Genomic DNA, 20,658 nt, shown 5'->3' with positions numbered 1-20,658 from the left:
TGGTATCTTTTGCGTCTAGAATTTGCCCCAGCTGCACATGCCCAGGGTTACTTTTAGTCCCTGCAGTTTCTTTGTGTTTCATTGCTGGAGGAGAGATGTGTCCAGCTGCAAGCACTGCAGCAAGGGTCCCGGTCCCAGCCCGTCTCACTACTGTGTTCAGCTCGCTGAGCAGAAGCGCCCTTACGGATTTCCCAAAGGGGTCTGTCAGTCTCTATTACGATCCCCATTTTACAGATGGGATTATTGAGTTTCCGTCAGTAACTCCCTTGGTTGCACAGGGCCGTAAGGGACAGATTTGGAACCAGGATGGAGGGATACAGCCCCCTCTGCTGCGGAGCCACGGGTGTGAGCTCTCACTGGCTAGTTCACTCTTGCCTACAGTGCTGCAGCCCAGGAGTCAATCTGTTCCTAATCCTAGATCCCCTCCACACACACGCCCGGGAACTTCTCTCCTGACTGTTTCCCCTTATAGAGGGGTTGGCGGGGAGCTCGGCTATTAACCCCATTTCCTTCTTTCTATGCCAAAAGCAGTAATTCTGGATTCGTTTTTCGTCTCTGTGGTTTTTCCAAAAACAATCATTCAAACTATGTGTCACTTAAAAACAGAGATATTTAATTACTTTAAACCCAAGCTATTTTTTCAAAGGAAAGAAGTACCATATGCCTCCACCCCTGAGCTGCTTCTGAGGCCTTCACTAAGCAAGACTGAACAACTCATGCAAAGCCAGTTGGCTTCTCCCCACCTTTGCTTTCCTCTCTGAAGCAGAGGGTATTGATTAGATGAGCTTGAGGACCGAAGCAGCAGAGAGTCAAAAACAGCTCATAATGGGGATGAGAATCATCATGTGGAACCTATAGTCTCCTGGAGCCAGGAGAGGAGTGAGAGGCAGACCTTTACATTGGAAGGCAGATTCACTAGGCAAGTTTCATAAATACATTGAAAATACAGAAAAATCACATCTGCCAGGAAAATGTCCCAGACCCATATCTTGCCTTCTATGTTGCCTTGGTTTCCTTTCATCTTTTTTTTTTTTTAAACCATACTGCCGGTGCCAAGGCAGAATTATGTCAGAAGACAGGGTGGATGAGGGCAGGGCTACTTGGTGAGGCCTCTCAGTCAGTCTCATGGTCTCCTGCCTGACTGGGCAGTTTCTGGGTATAGCTCTCAGGGACTGGATCCTCTGCCGTGCGAGAATCCTCCCCAGCTCCCTCTGCCAGCCTGCCATCCCCACGTCCTGGCTGCATTGCTAGAGAAGAGCCTCCTGCTAGAGAGGGCAGTTCAGTTTCTAATGGATCCAAAGCAAAGGAGCCTTGTCTCTTCTCTCTGGCTCTCTTCTTTTTTTGAGCCTGATTCTATCTGGAGGAGATGGAGAATGTGTTATGGTGGAATTCTCTGAAGACACGCATGCCCAGATGCAAGGCTGCTGGAGAGCTAGTGAGCCAAGCGTGTGTGGAGATGGGAGTGGCTGTCTACAGGGACTGATGGAGCATGACTCTCTCATCCCTTCCCTGTCTCTATTGTTGTTTTGCAATCGATAAGTTGTGTCTGACTCTTTGTGACCCCTTGGACTGTGGCAGGCCAGGCTTCCCTGTCCTTCACCATCTCCTGGAGTTTGCTCAAACTCATGTCCACTGAGTCAGTGATGCCATCCAATTATTTCGTTCTGTGTCATTCCCTTCTCCTCTTGTCCTCAGTCTTTCCCAGCATCAGAGTTTTTTTCTAGTGAGTTGGCTCTTTTCATCAGGTGGCTAAAGTATTAGAGCCTCAGCTTCAGCATCGGTCCTTGCAATGAACATTCAGGGTTGATTTCCTTTGGGATTGACTGGTTTGATCTCCTTGCTGTCCAGGGGACTCTCAAGGGTCTTCTCCAGCACCACAGTTCGAAAGCATCAGTTGTTCGGTGCTCAGCCTTCTTCATGATCCAACTCTCACATCCATACATGACTACTAGAAAAATCATAGCTTTGACTACACGAACCTTTTCAGCGAGTAATGTCTGTGCTTTCTAATATGCTGTCTAGGTTTGTCATAGCCTGTTAGAAAGCATTAAGCATGCCTCCCTGCTCTGCGGCTCTGCCCCGGATCACTGGGCTGCAGTTGCTGCACTTCTGTTGCTGTGCCTCCTCTTACATATTAAGGAATGCATGGTGGAGGTTTAGTCACCAAGTCATATAGAGTAACACATTTCGTGCATCACATTGAGATGGATTAGAAAAAAGGGAGTTGAGGTGGGTGCGCCTAATTTGGAGAGGTCGTGACGAGGCGTGATTTCCATCAGGGCTCAGGGTGTGCTGAGTGGCACACAGGTATGAGTTGTCATATTAGCCCTTAAACAAGAGGCAGCAGACAAGCTTAAGCCACCTGAGCCCCATGGCATGTGTGTGTCGCCTGCCCGTTCTTGGCCACCTTCCAGGATCTGGAGAGAGCTGTGCCCTGTGTCCAGGGGAGCAAGGTCAGTGTGGCCTCAGGACACAACATCGTCTTCTTTTACAGAATTGATCAGGTTGGTTTGCCCACTGTCACTTACTTCTGTTTTAAGTTTTTTAAACTTCTTTCCTTTGCCTTTGTTATTTATAAATCTACTGTGGCCTGCTTGCTCCTCTGCCGAAACTCATCAAGATCTCAACTCACAGGTTTCTAGTTTAGACATTTTATATCAGATTAATTCAACCAATGAACCATGAAAGACATTCTTTATGGATATCAGGCACCAGACTAGGACCCATCTGGGGCACTGACCATGAGGGTTCTGGGGCCAGAAAATGGACTTGGGGTGATTTAGATGGGTGTCTGAGGCTATCTTTAGATGTACTTTTGTTTTAAATAGAATGTTCTCAAGCTAATGTCCTGTCTTTAATGTTCCTCACAGAGGGGATGGGCAGTCGGCAAGGCCTTCCATGCACAGAAGGACAGGAGAGATGAAAGTTAATTGGTTTGGGGACCTTGGTACCTTTCCAAGGCACACACTTAAGTGATGTTTTTCACAGGTACACATTGAAATGAATGTGGCTGTCTTACTGAGATGTGAAAGGCCCCTCTTCCAGCCTGTCTTGTCCATGGTCTTGCTGCAGCTGGGGTGCTGGGGTGCCCTGCTTCCCACTTAGCTGACTGGAGGGCGAGGCAGGAGGCTCTGGCTCAAACCTCATGGCTCTGAGGATCCCCAAGTGGAGGGCCAAGTGACAGGGCTCCCCTCTGGCCTGGAACTAGTGTCCTTCTCTCTTCAGGTACCAGTGAGGTATCTGTGAAGGTGATGGGGATGAAGGGCTTTTGGGCTTGAGTCCCCCCTGTTGGCAGGACTGTCTCTCGGAAAGGGGCTTCTGCACACTGGCAGTGGTGTGCTGCTGCTGCTGTTCAGGCCCTCAGTCGTGTCCGATTCCTTGCGACCCTGTGGACGGTAGGCCGCCAGGCTCCTCTGTCCATGGGATTTCCTAAGCAAGAGTACTGGAGTGGGTTGCCATTTTCTTACCCAGGCAATCTTCCCAACCCAGGGATTGAACCCACATCTCCTGCTTGGCAGGCGGTTTCTTTACCACTGAGCTGCCTGTGAAGACCCGGTGATGGTGGGTTAGAGGTCATTAATTCAGATTCCATGATGGAGTCTGTGATCATTTCTTTAACAAGTATTTATGGTGCTTTTCACTTGCCAGACTCTGTTTGGAATTCTATGATGAATAGACACAGTCTCCCTTGTGGAGATTAAAGTCTACTGTAAAAGACAGGTATAAAGGAAGTATCATGTAAATTGTGCTCTGTATTAAGTAGGATAACAGCAGGGTACCATAAGAGAGAGTCTCTTTAGGTTGGTTGAAGGGGATGAAAGGTGCAAGGTGCCAGATGGGGAGAAGGTACAGAGCAGGAATAAGAGGTCTTGGAGAGGGGAACAGCCTTTGCAAAGGCCTTGGCTCGGAGAAGGGGAAGGGCCTTGGTGTCCTAGAGGAAGTAAGAGGAGAGAGGTCTGGGCTGCAGAAAGGCAGTGACAGAGGGGGGCCTGGCTATGAGCCCCTGGGGAGGGAGGCAGGGCCAGAGCGTACAGAGCTTTGAGGGCCATAGACAGGGTCGGCTTTCAGGCCAGGTGTGAAAAGAACTTTTATGTGGCTTTACACCAGAGAGGGACATAGTGTTGTAGCTTAGGATGGACTGAGTTTTTAAATTACTTTTTAATTATAGTTTAATGCAAAAGCTTTCAAGAAAGCATCAGAATAAAACAACAATTGTTTATGAATTGAAGATTTAAAAGAACCATTGTTAAAGATCTGGCAGAGTTTTTTTATAATTGACAAGAAAATGTGGACTGAATTTTCTTGAATTCTTATTCTTAAAGCCAGATTGTGTGCTATATGAGAAGAGCTGAAAGACTCTAGGTGTGAGTGCGTTTGAGTGTGTGTGTGTGTTTGCTTCCCTCATTGGAGCTTGTAGCCTAGGGGAGTAGGAACACAGATGCATATAGTCTAGGCTAGCAGGTCAGAATCCTATAAACTAAAGTTAAAATTTCAAGAAGGGAGCAGCCACTTACAGCTGCAGTTGGGGCTGGGCCAGGGGTAGAAGGCAGGGAAGGGGCAGCACGCACCAGTGGTATTTACCATTTTCCTAGGAGTTTAAGAGTGAGTGGAGACTCTAACTCACACACTTTGTGACTTGCTCAATCCTATACAGCTTTTATGTGGCAGAGATGGGGGACCAGGGCAAGGCTGCTCGAAGCTCATCTTCTGTATAAGGGCCTCTTAGACTTCTAGACACTTCCCTACATGCAATCTGCATTTTCTCATCAGAGGATGACTTTAAAATGATGCTGGAACATAGTAGGTGTTCAATGAAAGTTAGTTTCTCATCTGAGACTCCAGATGCTCAAGGACCCAGCAGGTGGGGTGACGATCCTTGCCAGGCTCATGTGGTTCACATCTGCCAAGGCCTTTCTGTTTGTCGTGTGGGGGTTGTGTCAGTTGTCATGGTTAGTGAGTACCCTGCCAGCAGAGTATGTCCCTTACCCCCACTCCACCCTGATCATGCTCATCCCACTTACTCATAATATCTAGTTCCCTCTGGAGTGTAACTCCAGGTCTTCACACCCTGCAGGTATTCACAACATACTTCATGGATGAATGAATCAGTTAAGTCACAAAAGGAGCTGGAGGTGCAGGGCCAAGCTGATGGACTTACTTAGGAGCTCTGATGGGTCAGCCAACTTGGATAGTGATGCTGCAGGTGAGGGTTAGTAAGTAAGTAAGTGTTAGTCGCTCAGTCGGGCCCAACTCTTTGTGACCCCATGGACTACAGCCCACCAGGCTCCTCTGTCCGTGAGATTTTCCAGGCAAGGATACTGGAGTGGGTTGCCATTTCCTTCTCCAGGGGATCTTCCCAACCCAGGGATTGAACCCAGGTCTCCTGCACTGCAGGCAGATTCTTTACCGACTGAGCTAGGGCTCTTCATATCATGAGGGCAAGAGTGTATCGTATTTCTGTTTATTTTCTGCATAGCACCTACCACATTCCTAGACACCCAGAAAATACTAAGAAGTGCCTGTGAAACCCCATGGGGAACCTGGAGGTAACCTGTATGTCACTGTGGTGTGGAAGCGGCCCTATTCTTGGTGGAGGCATCGTACCCTGACTCTGCTCCCTGCCCTGACTTGGTGCCTGGCAGCCTTCTTACAGCCCGCCCTCTCTCTGTGCTGTGTGACTAGATACATCTGAAGCTCAACCGTCCTCTGGGGCCACAGACTTGGCCCTGCTGATGGTCAGATATCATCCATCTCATCCACCCCTTAGGTCCCTCAGAGCTGGAGGTCTGTGTTTGCTGAGGACTACAGAATGGCCTTTAGATCTACCTTCAGGAAGAAAAAAGGAGAAGGGCACCCCTGGGGAGGCACTCTGCCAGCCATCACAGGCCAAGCCTGAATAGCTTTCTGTGACTCCACTGTGGTTCTTGGTGACTGGCCTAAATTCCCTGTCTTGCTTCATCCAGGACGCTTGCAGGCTCCAGAATCTCCTCTCTCTGAGGTCTGCCTCTGCTCCTTGGCCCTTGCAACTGGCCCTTCCTGTCCTTGAGAGTAAGCCAGGGGAGAAGTACTCCAGCCCAAGGTGCCTGCTCAGCCAGTCAGAAACCTGGGAAGGCAGCAGGTGGCAGTCTGGAGGGCCCATCCTCTGTCCTGGGGAGAAGCCTGGTGCCAGGAGGCTTGGTCCACCTGGTGCCAGGGAGGGGGCTTGGCCCACAGCTGCTGCTGTCTGCCCCCCGTGTGAGCTCACAGAGTGCCTGCAAACTGACCGGCACGTACTGGGGTGACACTTCATTCCCTGCTCGTCTACTTGGTCTCTAGCTTCAGCAGGTTTTCCATGTGCCTTTTTTTTTTTTTTTTTTTTTTTTTACTTCATGTTATGGGGTGAAATTGGCTTGCTGCTTTTAATGGCTCTGCTGATTACCTGTGGACCTTTGGTGGTGAATCTAAGCACTTTACTCTGCAAATCTTGGTAGCTGTCTTCAGAACAGAGGGTTGGGATAATGGACCAATACTTCCCGCAGAGTGCAAATTGGTACAACATTTCCAGTGGGTATTTTGGCCTTATTGACCCCTTGGTTCCATTTTGGACACCCTATCTCATGTAAGCAAATACAGATACATGTATATATTCAAGGATGTTCAGTGTACTTGACTACAATATTAAAGAAATAGAAACAGCCTCCACATTATCCATCATATGTAAGAATGCTTACAGAAATCAGAGTGTGCCTTTTGTAGAATCCCCTTCCTCCAGATGACCTCTGCTTGAACTCTCGTGGTACTGGGAGCCTCCATCCCCAACCTTCTGAGATGGAACCTCTGTCCTCGGACAGTTCTCACTGTGTGAGATGTCTTCCTTGTATTGAGTCAGAGGTTTTCTGTTAGTAACCTCTATACATTGGTCCAGGTTCTACTCTGGAATAGCACTGGACACAGGGTTACTGCTCTCTGTGCTGATACATCCTTGAACATCTTTTCTGTATGCAGGAGGAGGTGGGGACCTCAGTAAGCATAGTCCAAAGTAGCCAGTGCTAAAGGGCCATGGGGCATGAACAACAGACTGGGAACAATGGCCATGGGACAGACGTGCTTGGGGGAAGGGAAGGGGCTGTTTGAGACATCTTCCAGGAGGGGGTGGCAGTGGAGCTGGTCCTTGGGAAAATGTGAGAGGAACCTGGAAGGAGAAGGTGTTGAGAAAGCACAAGACCAAGAGAACTAGGCTCCATCCTTGGCCTCCCCACCCAGAAAATCCCCTACCAGTGAGAGCTGTTCCAGAGGTGAGGAGTTTGTCAGGGGCTCCAACCTTGGCTTGGAGAAAGCTTTCAGATCAAGTGAAAGTTATGATGTAGCTGTGACTGTGCTTACATTCTGCAGTACTGGTGGTGAGTGGTGTCGTGTTGATAGTTTGCAGCTATTGGTGTTCAGCTGAATCTCCTTGGATCCGTGTCTCTATCAGCTTCCAGCCTGTCTCCTCTTGTTCAGTCTCTCAGTCATGTCTGACTCTTTGCAACCCCAGGAACTGTAGCACATTAGGCTTCCCTGTCCTTCAGTCTCCCGGAGTTTGCTCAGACTCATGTCCACTGAGTCAGCGATACCATCCAACCATCTCATCCTCTGTCGTCCCCTTCTCCTCCTATCCTCAATCTTTCCCAGCATCAGGGTCTTTTCCAGTGAGTCAGCTCTTCACATCAGGTGGCCAAAGTATTGGAACTTCACCTTTAGGTCTGGGCCTGACCTAAAGAGGCAATGTCCCTAATGCCATCTACCCTTCTCTGTTTAATTTTGCTGACTTATTCTTCCTATAGTAGGTCATATGTAGCCCTCCCAGAATGGGCTTTGTTGCTGATGACTAGAAAACATGTGGCTATTTCTTCCCTCATGCACATGTCCCATAATAATGAATCACCTCCCAGGAATGTAAGAATGTATTTTCGAAGATGACATCACAGAGCCAGTGACGGAATTGCAGGTACCTGCACTCAGCCTCGTATGCACACCTGAGCTCACACACACTTAGCTGGAAGCTGTGGTAGCAAAACCCTCAGTACTTTTGCTCCCTCCTGCAGAGAGGGAGGATCAGGAATGCTCAGGAAGAGAGGCAATGGAAATCCTCAGCCCTAGGCTTCTTGCTTAACATTTGATTATTTTTTTCCTAATTAGTGTGTCCATTGCTAAATGATTTCCTCTAAGGTCTCAGGGCTAGAAAGGGACCTTGCTTTCTTGGACCAGCAAACAAAGATGATCAGCAAACAAGAAATCAAATGGGGATGCCAAAGTTCTGTGGGTAATAGTGGCAGTTTCTCCTCTGTTCCCTTTTAGGGAGAAATGGATTTTTAAAACAGTACACTGCTATCCATTATCCTAAGGAAATAAAGGAAGCTTAACTGTTCACTTATATTTCCCTAACAGCTGCTATTACACTGCTGGCTTAGCACTTTTCATTAACAAGGCAGAATTTTAGTTGTGGCCTGTAAATGTCTCTCTCTCTCTCTCTCTCTCTGTGTGTGTGTGTGTGTGCATGTGCGTGTGTGTGCGCGCATGTGCACCCACCCACACAGACTGGTTTTGCCTGCAGGCCCCAGCGGCCGAGCAAGCTGAACTCTGAATTAAAACTCCACTGTTTCTGCCTCCCAGCCCCTGGTGCCACTGGCCATGCCTTGTCGTTGCCTTAATGGAAGGTGACTGCAGACAGAGTCTCTGAGCTCTTAGTGGAATTTACATAATCACATCCGCCCGCTAATCCTCCTGATCTGGTCAGGAGACACTTGAGGGCATTGTGAGTTTAGGTTTGATGAGGATCCCTGGACCTATCTGTTTGGTTTCAAGTATAAGGAAACCTCGATTCAAGTAATGTGCAGAAATGGGAGGGCACCAGAGATCTGGGTTTATAATCTGGCAACTTCCTTTCCTTTTGGCCTTTAGCCATTGGCCCACAAACTGCTCCTGGCACTCTTAAATGTAGAATGGCCTGAGGGTGGTGATGGGGGTCCTGAAATGAATAGTGAATGTCTTGCCGTTAGAAATTTTCTTGAGCAAGTCAGCAGTCTGTGAGACTCTTTGGGCTTCCCTGGTGGCTCAGTGGTAAAGAATCCGCCTGCCAAGCAGAAGATGTGGTTTCAGTCCCTGGAGAAGGGAATGGCAACCCACTCCAGTATTCTTTCCTGGAGAATTCCATGGGCAGAGACTCTTTACTGTCTCAAGATGTGAGTAAGAGTAAAAACAGTTAAGGTAACACCTATCCCAAATAAATTCAGTCATTCAGAATAATTAAATATCATTATGTTTACAAAGAATTGTTACATGTAATATGTGTTTTAGGAAGTACATTTAACACAATGCTAGTATTATCTTTGAATTCTTTACCCAATTACTGGCACAGAGTAGGTATATTGGGTTTCCCTGGTAGGTTGGTCAGTAAAGAATCCGCCTGCAATGCGGGAGACCTGGGTTTGATCCGTGGGTTGGGAAGATCCCCTGGAGGAGGGCATGACAACCCACTCCAGTATTCTTGCCTGGAGAATCCCTATGGACAGAGGAGCCTGGCGGGCTACAGTCCATGGGGTCACAAAGATTTGGACATGACTGAGTGACTAAGCACAGCACAGCTCAGTATGTTTATTATGAATGTTTAGTAAACAGACTGTCTCCAGGATCCTAACCACCTTTGGAATAATTATACCTTCAGCTTTGATAGCTTTGCTTAAATAGGCCCTGAAAATACAGTAATGTAGAAACTTAGTTCAAATAGATCTGACCTGTTGGTCTTCACTAGAATCTTTGAGTATTCCCCAGTGCTTTGATGCAGATGAACCTCCTTTATTCAGCCCTCCTTTCCTGCACCTGAAAGATCTTTCTTCTGTTTCAATCACCTTGGCTTTTTCAAACATTACTGGAGAGATATGGGGCTGGCAGTGAGGGGTAGGATTGACAACATGCATTTCTTTTAAATTTCTGAAAATGCCTTCCATGTTTAGATTTTGGACAGATTAAACCAGCAATACCTGGTCTAGAGTCAAATACTAGACATATGGAGTAACAAAGCTGAAATTCCCTTTCTCACACCCTCAGTTCTACCTGGCTGAGAGTGTGTTCCCTGGTATGTACCCTCTTAACGCATTTCCAGCTCTTTTCTACACGCACATACAATGTTTTTGGAAACTGTCCTCTGGCTATTGAATCTTGTCATCTTTGAAGGTTAGATGCTTTTCCAGCTACCTGGGCCATTACACAGCTCAGGTGAAAGGCAGGTCACAGAGGCTCAAGTTGAAATGAATTGTGGGCCAGAGGTTGACATTCACACACACACACAGAGATGTTCCTGGTTTTGGAATTGCATCCATAACAGCCACGTATCTTTTTGGTGGCCCTGATTCTGCTCCAAAAACTAAAAATACATACTTTTCCTATGGGTTTGAAGGTGCTTTAGTAAGCTGATGTGGTGGTGGCTTGGGAGTATGCCGGGGCATTGAGGGCTTTCTGTTGATTCTGGCACCTGCTTGTCTCTTCTGATGCATTTGAGCCTTGACCTGGGAGATACCACACGCTCAGCCTCCTTACTTGGGCCACGCTAGATGGAATGAAGCCACACAGGGTGCTGGCTTACTGTGAGTGATGTGCATGCCTGAAGCAGTGAATTAGTAGGTGCTTCCCCCTGATGACCAGGGTCCACCTTCCCATCCAGTAGGTCTGCTTTGCTCACAAAGTCTCCCTGGCTCACTCCTCACGCTTCTTCCCATTTCCACCATCACTCTTCTCCTCCTTGGAGCTGCTGGCAGCTGTGAATGTGACAGTTCATGTAAAGGGCCTGGAACATTGTGAGAGCCCAGAACATGTTACTTACTCTTGCTGGTAGTAATAATAGTACCAGCAGAATAATAAGGCCTCAATAAATGTTTAGCTGCTACGCTCATTATTATATATTTGCCCTTTAAAATTTTAAGCTTCTGTAAACAGCTTGTGTTTGCACCATGTGAGTGCCTGATGGTGCTTACAACACTCCAAGGTGCTCAACAGTTTACTCCACAGAGACTGGGCATTTTTCCCACAGTTCTCTAATAGGCATCTGTTTATTAGGAAACCTGAACTCTTTCTGGACAGGATCTTATATCTGGGACCTTCTTCATTTGGGAAAGAGACTCCTGAGCCCACAGATACCAGGATGTAGCATGTCTCACGTGGGAGTCTGTCTGTCTCACAAAGCAGCTTTTGAAATGACACAAGCCATTATACTCCTCCTGTGTCATTTTATGACTTAGTATAATGACTCAAATAACCCTAACAATGGACAAATTATAGCTTCATTTTATAGGACAGATTATTTCAATGGTTAACATATTTTCCCTTTTAATTAGCATTCATTATTTTGTCTCTGGTTCAACATAGTCACCATATCAACTATCTGAGTGTCTTCCATCCTTGTTTCAGAAGCAATTAGTTTGGATTTTGCAAACAAATTCAATCTTGGTTTTCAATGGGCAGTTTGATATTAACATGACAATAAGATGCAGTGATCCTGGCTGCCAGCACACAGACACTGTGATTGCTGGAAAGAGTTGGCTCCTGGGTGGCTTCTCCAGGCCTATGAGCTGAAAGGTCTGCCGTAGAGATTTGATGAGAGAACAAAAACAGGTCAGAGGAGAAGGGACTGGGACTGGTTAAGCAGACCTCTGCTTTTTTTCCTTCTATAAAATGGGTTAATGACAGCATCTACCACCAGGGGGTCATTGTGGGTGAGGAGTCAGGGAAGTGTGCTCAGCATTTAGAGGGATGTCTAGCAGTCATGTAAAACAGCTGGAGTGTTGCTGCTACTATTTTGTGATCTGGAATTTGCTTTCCTCTTTTACCAGCTGTTCATATGCAGAGTAAAACAGTTCTGTCAAAAGTTATGCAAACATGTTTAGAATGCACAGTGTATTGAATAAAATGAAGTGGTCTTGTCTTCTTCAATAACTGAAAAAAGTCAGCATTTCTATAGACAGTCTTAGTGGCCCCCAGCCCTGCTCCATCGTGCAAGTATTTTTGATATACAGTGTTGAATTTCATCCTCTGGGATTGATATCAGGAAGTTTATACTGGCATATATATTTATTGCTGGAAAAATTACTGTGGAAGTCTTTGTTCTGATACTGCTTTACTGTGGGCCCTGATTATGACCCTATTCTGCCCACGGTCAAATGAAATACTGAGTTACAACTCATGTCATCAAAGATTCCCTTGCTTGGCACGTGGGAAAGTGGCAGGATTTGGGACCTGCCTCAGGTGGTGAGGGTTGGGATCTCGGAGTGAGGAGTGGCAGGGTCCAGTGGGAGGCAAGAATGGGAAATGCTGAAAAGTGGACTTGAAGGTTAAGGTTAACCAGGTCAACTGGTCAACCAGTTACCAGGAACTAGGACAGGGAAGAGCTGTCATGATCTGGTCTGTCTTGCTTGTAGTTATTTTCATCTCATAATAATGTAGTCATCATCCACTCTGCTGCCAGTGGTGAGTTGCTTTTGTAAATAAAATGAATATTAATAAATGTATTTGCACAGTATACCTTATGGAAATCCTCTGAGTGGTGTTCCAAAAAGTAGCTTTAGAACAAATGTCAACAAATGATTCTGTGCCATGCTGTTAACTTGCTAGGAGGTCCAAGTATCACAGTATTTGAACACCACCCACCAGTGTTTGCTGGCAATTTCTAGTATTTGAATTTTCACTTTAAGCTACATTTCTTTATAAATACTGCTAAACTTACTATATCCTATTTGCTTAAAAAAAAAACACTGAAATATAGTATTGAAAAGAATATAGAAAAAATTATTTCAGCAACACTGAAGATTTCTTGAGAATTCTCATTTTTCATTCCCAAATTGGAAAATTATTACCAGTTGGGAATTTGGAACCTGTGCTTTGGAGGTCCTCTCCTAGCTTTGGAGGCAACCTACTTCCAAAAGATGGGGAGTCCCTTAGCCCTCAGATATACAGGAGAGCCCTCTACTCGCTTCCCTGTTGTCTTTAGACATTTTTGCTAATTGTTTTTCAAGTCTGAATTAGAATTTCTCAGTCTATTGAATTCTTGCTGCTTAAACCACATGCTATTTTTGTCTTCCAGTTAGTGCTAATAATTTCCAGAAATAAGAGGAGAAAATTCTGAAGGTCCAAATTAATAAATTCATGTATTTCACTGAGCACACCCATGTCCCAAGGGTCAACCATGTTTCCAAGCCCCAGGATCACAAATATGATTAAGGCCCAGTCACTCTCCTTGAGGAACGTGCAATTCATTGTGGAAGATAGACACACAGTGAACTGCTTTGTGCTGTGGCGACCATCACATTTGGATATGAGCATGATTAACGCTGGGCTTCCCTGGTGGCTCATTGGTGAAGAATCTGCCTGCAATGCAGGAGACATGGGTTCGATCCCTGGGTCAGGAAGACCCCCTGGAGAAGGGCACAGCTCCCCGCTTGGGTGTTCTTGCCTGGAGAATCTTGTGGATAGAGTTGCCTGGCGGACCACAGTCCATAGCGTTGCAAAGAGTCAGACACAACTGAAACTACTGAGCATTGTCAGATGCACACACATGGTTAATTCTTCTTGGGGTAGGGCTCCCAGGGGGAAAAGAAACTCCCTGGGAAGCAGGAGATCTGAAGCTTGGACAAGGGGCAGACATTTGCTGTATAGGTAGAAAGCACTCATTTACCAAGTCATACAGATTCAAGTTAGCATGACATATGTAAGGGGCTGATGTGGCTGGCTGGGGATAGAATCAGTAGGACTTGAGTGATGGGGAGAAGTGGTGAGGGTGGGGAAGGGAATGTCCAGGATGGGCTCCAAGGCTTTTAGCTTGGGTGTACCCCAGGTCCTGTCTGAATCATAGTAGCATCTTAACATTGATCCAGCCTAATAAAGATGCTTGCTTACAGGCTAATTGGGGACCACAAGCGATCACAGGACCATGCTGGACTGGAAGTGGAGCCTGCCTGCCTGTGGGAAGGGCCCTGGGTGGCTTCCTGGGGGAGGGGAGTTTTGAACTGGGCCTTGAAGAAAGCCTTATGAGGCAGGCGGGAGTGATGGGGAGAAACGTGGGTGGGGATGAATGTGTTTCCGATCTGGGGAAAGTCCGCATGATGGTGCAGAGTTCTTTGGTGGGCTCTGGGAAGTAGCAAAGAGTGGCTGGAGCAAAAATATTTGGTGTTGGCGGTCAGCGTGTATGTACACATGTGTGCATGCATACATGGGTGTGTGTGTGTCCATGTCTACATGCAAGAATGTGTGTGCATGGGGGGGGTGTGTGTGTGTGCATGTATGGGGGTATGTTTACATGGTGTATGTGTGTATGTACATGCATAGGTATGTGTGTGTATGCATGGATGTGTGTGGTGGAGGGTTGGGGAGGGAAGTGGACAGATAGTGGCCCTATGAAGATAGGCTCGGTTAGTTTAACACCAAAACTAGAAGTTCAGACAGGCCCTAGGAGGTGAGAAGATGGAGACTTTAAGCATGGGAATTGCATCATCAGATTTATCCTTAAGAATCTTCACTCTGCTTCAAAAGCATACATAGATGCTGGGAATTTTGGTAAACTTAAAAAAAAAAAAAAAGATTAAGGATAAGCAGTTGACCGAAAGAGAGGGAGCGATGCTGGTGATCTCCTGATTGTCTTCCCTTGTCAGTTGAGATGTTCTGTGTGGGGCACTGAATAGGGTAGGAGGCGTGGCTGCCCCCAGCACCAGCCAGACTGGGGTGGAGTTAGGGTTTTGAGGCCAAAGGGAGGGCTGGCAGCCTGCCTCCCAGACTAAATTGCTTGTGTTGCCCCAGTTGATGAATGTCTGTGACATTGGGAATAGCAGTGCCATCAAGACACCTTCATCGGATTTCACTCTTCATTGACTCAAGAAGTGAAATATCTGAGAGTCTGAAAGCTTAGTCCCTTGCCTCACCTGGGTTGGTTATTTTTTATGGTTTGCGCAGAATTGCGGGGATTGAAATATATACACAATAACCGGGGAAGTTATGCTTCCTTGGGCTCACATCTACTTGTACATTACTTTGTGTAATTTGGCCTCTGGACAGAGAGTACTGGTTTGCGTGCCATTTTCTCGCGAGTCCTAGTGGAATAAGAAACACTTGGGTTTGTCTGAATGTAACAGGTATGCTTGTCTCATTAAAACTGGGAAAACTCAGCATGCTTTGGCCTTTGTACCCTTAGTCCCCAGGGCATCCCAGGGTCAGAGGTGGTTCCTCCTGGGCATGATCCATGACCACCTGGCATGGGGTATGAGAGAGAGCTTCCTCCTCCACAGGTGTAGAGTCAGGGACAGTGTTTCAGAAGGGCTTTATTGATAAGACTGAGCCCTGATGGTGAAAATATAGATGCCAAAGTAGGGAATTAAAATGGTCCCAGAGAAATGCAGTCAATTTCAGGGGAACTTCAACCTGACAAATGTATATGAAGTAATTTACCTGTATTTCTTTGTGACACTGGGCACTTCCTTTCTGCTATTCACTTATGTGTCCAATTTCTCATTTATAAACTACAGTCCTTAGACTAGATTCATTTTAAGGGATTTTCAGGCTCAGATAGTCTGTGATTTTGTGATTAACTGCTAGTAACCACTGCAGTGGTCAGCACTCAGGAATCCACCCACTCACTCAACAAGGCTATATTGAGCATCCTTGATGCACCAGACCACTAGGAAGCCCTAGAAAGCCTCATCTCTTTGTCTCCACTTAGTGTATTTAATGGTGAAGTCCAGGTCCAGAGAAAGGGATGACCCATCATTACTGGCTGGTGATTACTTGATAGTTCTATCTTTTCTTTAATGCCAGTGACTCAGCGTTTACTTCTCCCTGGCCTGCCTTTGACTAAGCTCCTGCCATCTGCCTTCCTCTGGGGCATCATTGCACATGGTAGTCTGCTCCAGCAAAGCTGCCCACTCTCTAGACTTTATCACCACTTTCTGGAAACTCAAAACAAGAATTACTTTGGCTGTGGGCGCACATGCTGGGGACTGACCCAGGAGAGAGGCTGCCAGACACAGAACTGCTGCCTGTATTTGCTGATTCATTATCAGCCTCAGACAATCTGCTGTGAGAATGATGATAAATGTGTGGTGTTCTTCTGGAGGAATCACCCACTCCGAGATTAAAGCCCGTGCTGGCAGCCTGCTTGTCTGCTGCGTGGAGTCCCATCCCCTCCCATCCCTTTTTCCGTAGTCCAGAACACATCTTGAAAGAAGAAAGTGTGTTTGGTTAAAGATAATAGGAGACCCATATCCATGTTATTTAGAAATGTGAACAGCAGATGTTTTTATTCCAGACAGAGAGGCAGGGACAAGGTGAGTAACTGCTGAGGAAGCAGGGAGGCGTTGGAGAGAGGAGCCCTGGTGGTGAACGTGTAGGTGCCCCCAGCGAATTTTCAGGTGAGTCATCTAGGTGTGTCTGAGGAGGGTCGAAGGAAAGCCATCCCCAACACTGTGTGGCTGTGTGATTGTCACCATCACCTAGCCACCAATCCTTTCCGGTGGGCAAACCCTTCCCTGGCTTGGCTTTAGTTGTCCCTGTGAGTAACATGAGTCATCTGGACCAGGCATCCCCAGGTGCCCTCACAGGACTTCCTTTCCCAGGCCGTTGTTCAGATGGGCTCAGCCTATGGCCCCGTCTGGCCTGGGGTCCCCAGTTTCTCTAAGGTGTGCACTGGGTGTGGTGTGGCCGCCCTTCTGATGTCAACCGCCAAGGTATTGGGTTGGCCTGAAAGTTCATTTGGGTTCCCCATAAGCGTGTGAACTTTTGGGCCAACCCAATAATTCCCCAAGCAGACCTCCTTCCTCTTACTCCCTCCCACAAATTGCTGGGACAGGATTGAGGTAGAATAAGAACCAAGTTGGTGGATGCCACTTGTGTCTCACTGTCCTTCATTTGGAAGAGGGTAGGTCACATCAGATGCCAAACCTGAATTCCCAAGGTGCTGAAGATCCCTTCTACACTTGGCAGAAAAGATTTACTCCTTGTGGCCTGTGAGTTCTGGGGAGTTCAGCACCAACTCCAAACCTAGGGCCTTAGACTCAAGTCACATTTCTATGGCAATGGTGCTTTCATTCCTTACAGCTCCGTCTAATGGGGCAAATAATGCTGATAATGGGCTTCCCTGATGACTCAGGGGTAAAGAATTCACTTTGCCAGTGCAAGGGATGTGGGTTCTATCCTTGGATTAAAAGAGACACAGATGTATAGAACGGACTTTCAGACTCTGTGGGAGAGGGAGAGGGTGGGATGATTTGGGAGAATGGCGTTGAGACATGTATACTATCAGGTAAGAAATGAATCGCCAGTCTATGTTCGATACAGGATACAGGATGCTTGGGGCTGGTGCACGGGGTCTGATGATATGGGGTGGGAGGGGGGATCAGGATTGGGAACTCATGTACACCCGTGGCTGACTCATGTCAATGTATGGCAAAACCAATACAGTGTTGTAAAGCAAAATAAAGTAAAAATAAAAATTAAAAAAAAAAGACAATCTTGAGAAGGAAATGGGAACCACTCCAGTATTCTCGCCTGGGAAATCCCGTGGACAGAGGAGCCTGGCAGGCTACAGCCCACAGGGTCACAAAGAGTAGGACACAACACAGCCATGAAACAACAATAATAATGGGAACGGCATTTTGATTGCTCCCTTTTGTCCAGGCATTGTACTGAGTCATTCACATACATCAGCCATTTTAATCCTCATACTATCCGCTTGAAGGAGATGCTAGTCCTGGCCCTCCCCCACCCCCCACTTTACAGATAAGGAAACTGAGACTTACAGGGTGACATATCCTGCTGTGATGGCGCAGTAAGTGGCAGAGCTGAGGTCTGGACCTGTATTTTCTGACTCTGGAGCCCAACTAAGCCCCTCGCAGGATGGCCCAAGCAAAGTGCTTCAAGGGCACAGTACCCACCCGACTTGCCTGTCTGCCACCCAGCCCTGGCCGCTTGGCCGGGGACGTGGCTCCCAATGATTTGCTGGGAAGGCAGCTCCTCTAAGAGAGGAAGGGCAGCCGTAACTGCAGGCCTTGATTTTGGTGGTTTATGATATGAGGACAGGGCTCTTTCCGTGGACATAAGCCATCCTAATAGCGCCATTTATCATTATGACAAAGGTTAGGCTAGGGGGATGCCAGAGCTGGAATGAAAGAGTAGAATTCTGATGATTTTAGCAGCTGAAAGTGACATCACCTCAGAGCCGCTATCGCATGGCAAATTGAAAGCTGGACTGAAACTGCTTTAAAACATATCCAGAGATGCTTTCCCACAGCTGTGTTAAAACCGTTTGGTTGTGTTTGGAGACACGCTTCTATCTAGACTGCTTTCTGAGTCGTCTGTGTGTTCTCCTGCCCAGAGGATGCTCATCAGCCCCGGAGGCATCTGAGGCTCTGGGTGCTGTGTGGGGACACCTGTGATCTGCCCCCCTCCGCAGGGGGCTGGAGGAACTGACAGAGTCACTTTCTCATCGTCTTGCTAGTGTGTTGTCAGTGTCTCTTCAGCTCAGGGAGCTCAGTGCTCCATGTTGGCTTGGATGGGTGGGATGGGGGGGTGAGAAGGTGGGAGGGAGGTTCAAGAGGGAGGGGATATATGTAGACCTATAGCTGATTCACTGCACTATACAGCAGAAACTGGCGCAACCTCGTAAAGCAATTATATTCCAATTAAAAAAAAAAGTCATGCGTTTACAACATTTTTGGTGGCCACATTGCTTTCTCCTGTGCATCTGGTGGGTAAACCTCGGGTTTTGGAGCTGTCTTCTGCCTGCTGTCAGTGAGCTGGACTCAGTGCGGGTGCTAGCCAGGGGACTTGGGGATGCGCTGGACTGTTTGACCAGCCCTCTTTTATTTGGCCCTTATCCGGGTAACCTGGAGGAGAAAGACCCCTGGAAACTGAAGCGACAGTTACTTATGCCCTCTTTTTTTCATCCTCAGGCAAAAGAAGGGGACAGTGGTCCACAAGCACTGGGTCGGACCTTCGAATCTGGTCAAGTGCAAGCCCTGCCCCGCGGCACAGTCAACCATGGTCTGTGGCTCCGATGGCCACACCTATACATCCAAGGTCAGTTTTCTTCATTGTCTTTTTTTTTTTTGGTCATCAAGAAGTACTCTGTGTCTGCTTGTTCTGACAAGGCTCTCTGGGCGGAAACGGGACCCTGTGAATCTCGGTGGACTTGGAGTCTTGTCTTTGATAAGCTGCCACAGGAATAGACTCTTTGACCGAAGAGCTGAGATAAGATCATTATGATCTATGTAAACGGAGTGATCAAGGGCTAAGGGGAAGAAGGGTGATTCCAAGAATGGTGTGTGATCCTGAAGTGAATCTAACCCAGCTTCCTGGAGGAGACGAGGGAGCAAACTGTTCCAAAGGTGTGAGTCATTCAGCCTCGCTGATGGGTAGCCAAGATATGAGGGGGGCCCACGAAGGGGACACCACGTCTTAGGGATGGTGAGGTGAAAGGAAGGTGGGTGATGTCAGCACATGTCTAAGCAGCATTTATTGTGTATCTAGAATGCGCTCAGTGTGACACCAGACCCAGGGCTAGAGGGTCTGCCATTCCTTTCTCTGGGGACTTCAGGCCTTGCAGTCTAGTGGGAGGGGGTTTGCTAGTATGGAGACTGGTCATTTTAACTCAAACCGATGAAGAGAAAATGGTTTCATAGAAAAAGGAACTAGGGATAAAGTGGGTCTGTTTATTCTTATTGGAGTGATGAGGAAAAGAAGAGGAGCTTTTCATCTGGGCTCTAATAAAAGGAATTAGAGGCAGAGGGGCAGGGATCACCAGGGTGAAGGAGGGAGATTTTGTTGTTGGAATTCCAAATAGTCTCCTTGGGTGAAGGTTGTCCATCTGTGTTTGGGAATGGACATTTCACTGGGTTAATGAATGGTAGAAAAAAGAAACCACAAAATTGATAAGAGTTTACCTATTTGTTCTTTTATTCAACAAATATAAGTCAATACCCTCCTTAATGCTACATGTGAAGAGCTGTGTGTAGGAGTCTCAGGAACTTTCTATGAGATGTGGGTGGGGGGCAAGGAGTGAAGCTCTGACTCTCGCAACTGCTCTAGCCACAGCTGTCCCACTTTCATCTCCTTGTTTCCTGTGTAAGGTTCATTTGCAGAATAGAGTCGGGGCTGACAAGAGTCGCAGATGCTGACTCCTTGGGCGTCTGTGGCCACATTGCTGTGTGGTCCTTGGGCTTGGGCTGTTATGCTGGTCCCACCTCTGTCTGTTCCCCACCGCGTGGTGCATGGCTTCCATTCTCTGTGGCCCCCTCATCATCTGATCTTTACACCATGGAGATGGCACAGGCCGGGGGTCCCCTTTGCTGTCCTTGGAAGCTTATTTGGATTACAGTGAGGCTGTGCCAGGCTTTTCTACTGACTCTCCTTGATGTGAGTCATGTCTTATTATTCACTGAAAGTGGACTTTTATCCTCTCTGTTTTTCACATTTTTCTCACCAAAGGGAATATATGTAACAAAGCAGAAGCCGGAAGGTTCGTCTCGCTTGGACCCAGACCTGTGTAATCTGCTTTAGGAGCTCAGTACCATCATTGCTGCTTGGTACTCATTCCTTTGTTCTTTCAGCAGGTTTCGCTAGAGCCCTTCCTACGCGCCAGGCTCTGTGCCGGGTGCTTGGGACTGTATG

General features: G+C 47.2%; 1 protein-coding gene across 1 annotated transcript in view; it reads left to right on the top strand.

The window, feature by feature from the left end:
* Window positions 1-20,658, top strand: part of SPOCK1 (SPARC (osteonectin), cwcv and kazal like domains proteoglycan 1) — a 588,816-nt gene that overhangs the window by 392,278 nt on the left and 175,880 nt on the right. Inside the window, exon 5 of the mRNA XM_052643320.1 lies at window positions 18,942-19,068. Within this exon, the coding sequence (XP_052499280.1) occupies window positions 18,942-19,068 (127 nt within the window). The remainder of the gene's footprint in view (window positions 1-18,941; window positions 19,069-20,658) is intronic.

The sequence above is a fragment of the Budorcas taxicolor genome, chromosome 7, assembly GCF_023091745.1.
Source record: "Budorcas taxicolor isolate Tak-1 chromosome 7, Takin1.1, whole genome shotgun sequence".
Taxonomy (NCBI): domain Eukaryota; kingdom Metazoa; phylum Chordata; class Mammalia; order Artiodactyla; family Bovidae; genus Budorcas; species Budorcas taxicolor.
The sequence above is the reverse complement of the archived record's forward strand: the minus strand, read 5'-3'. Positions and strand labels throughout refer to the sequence as shown.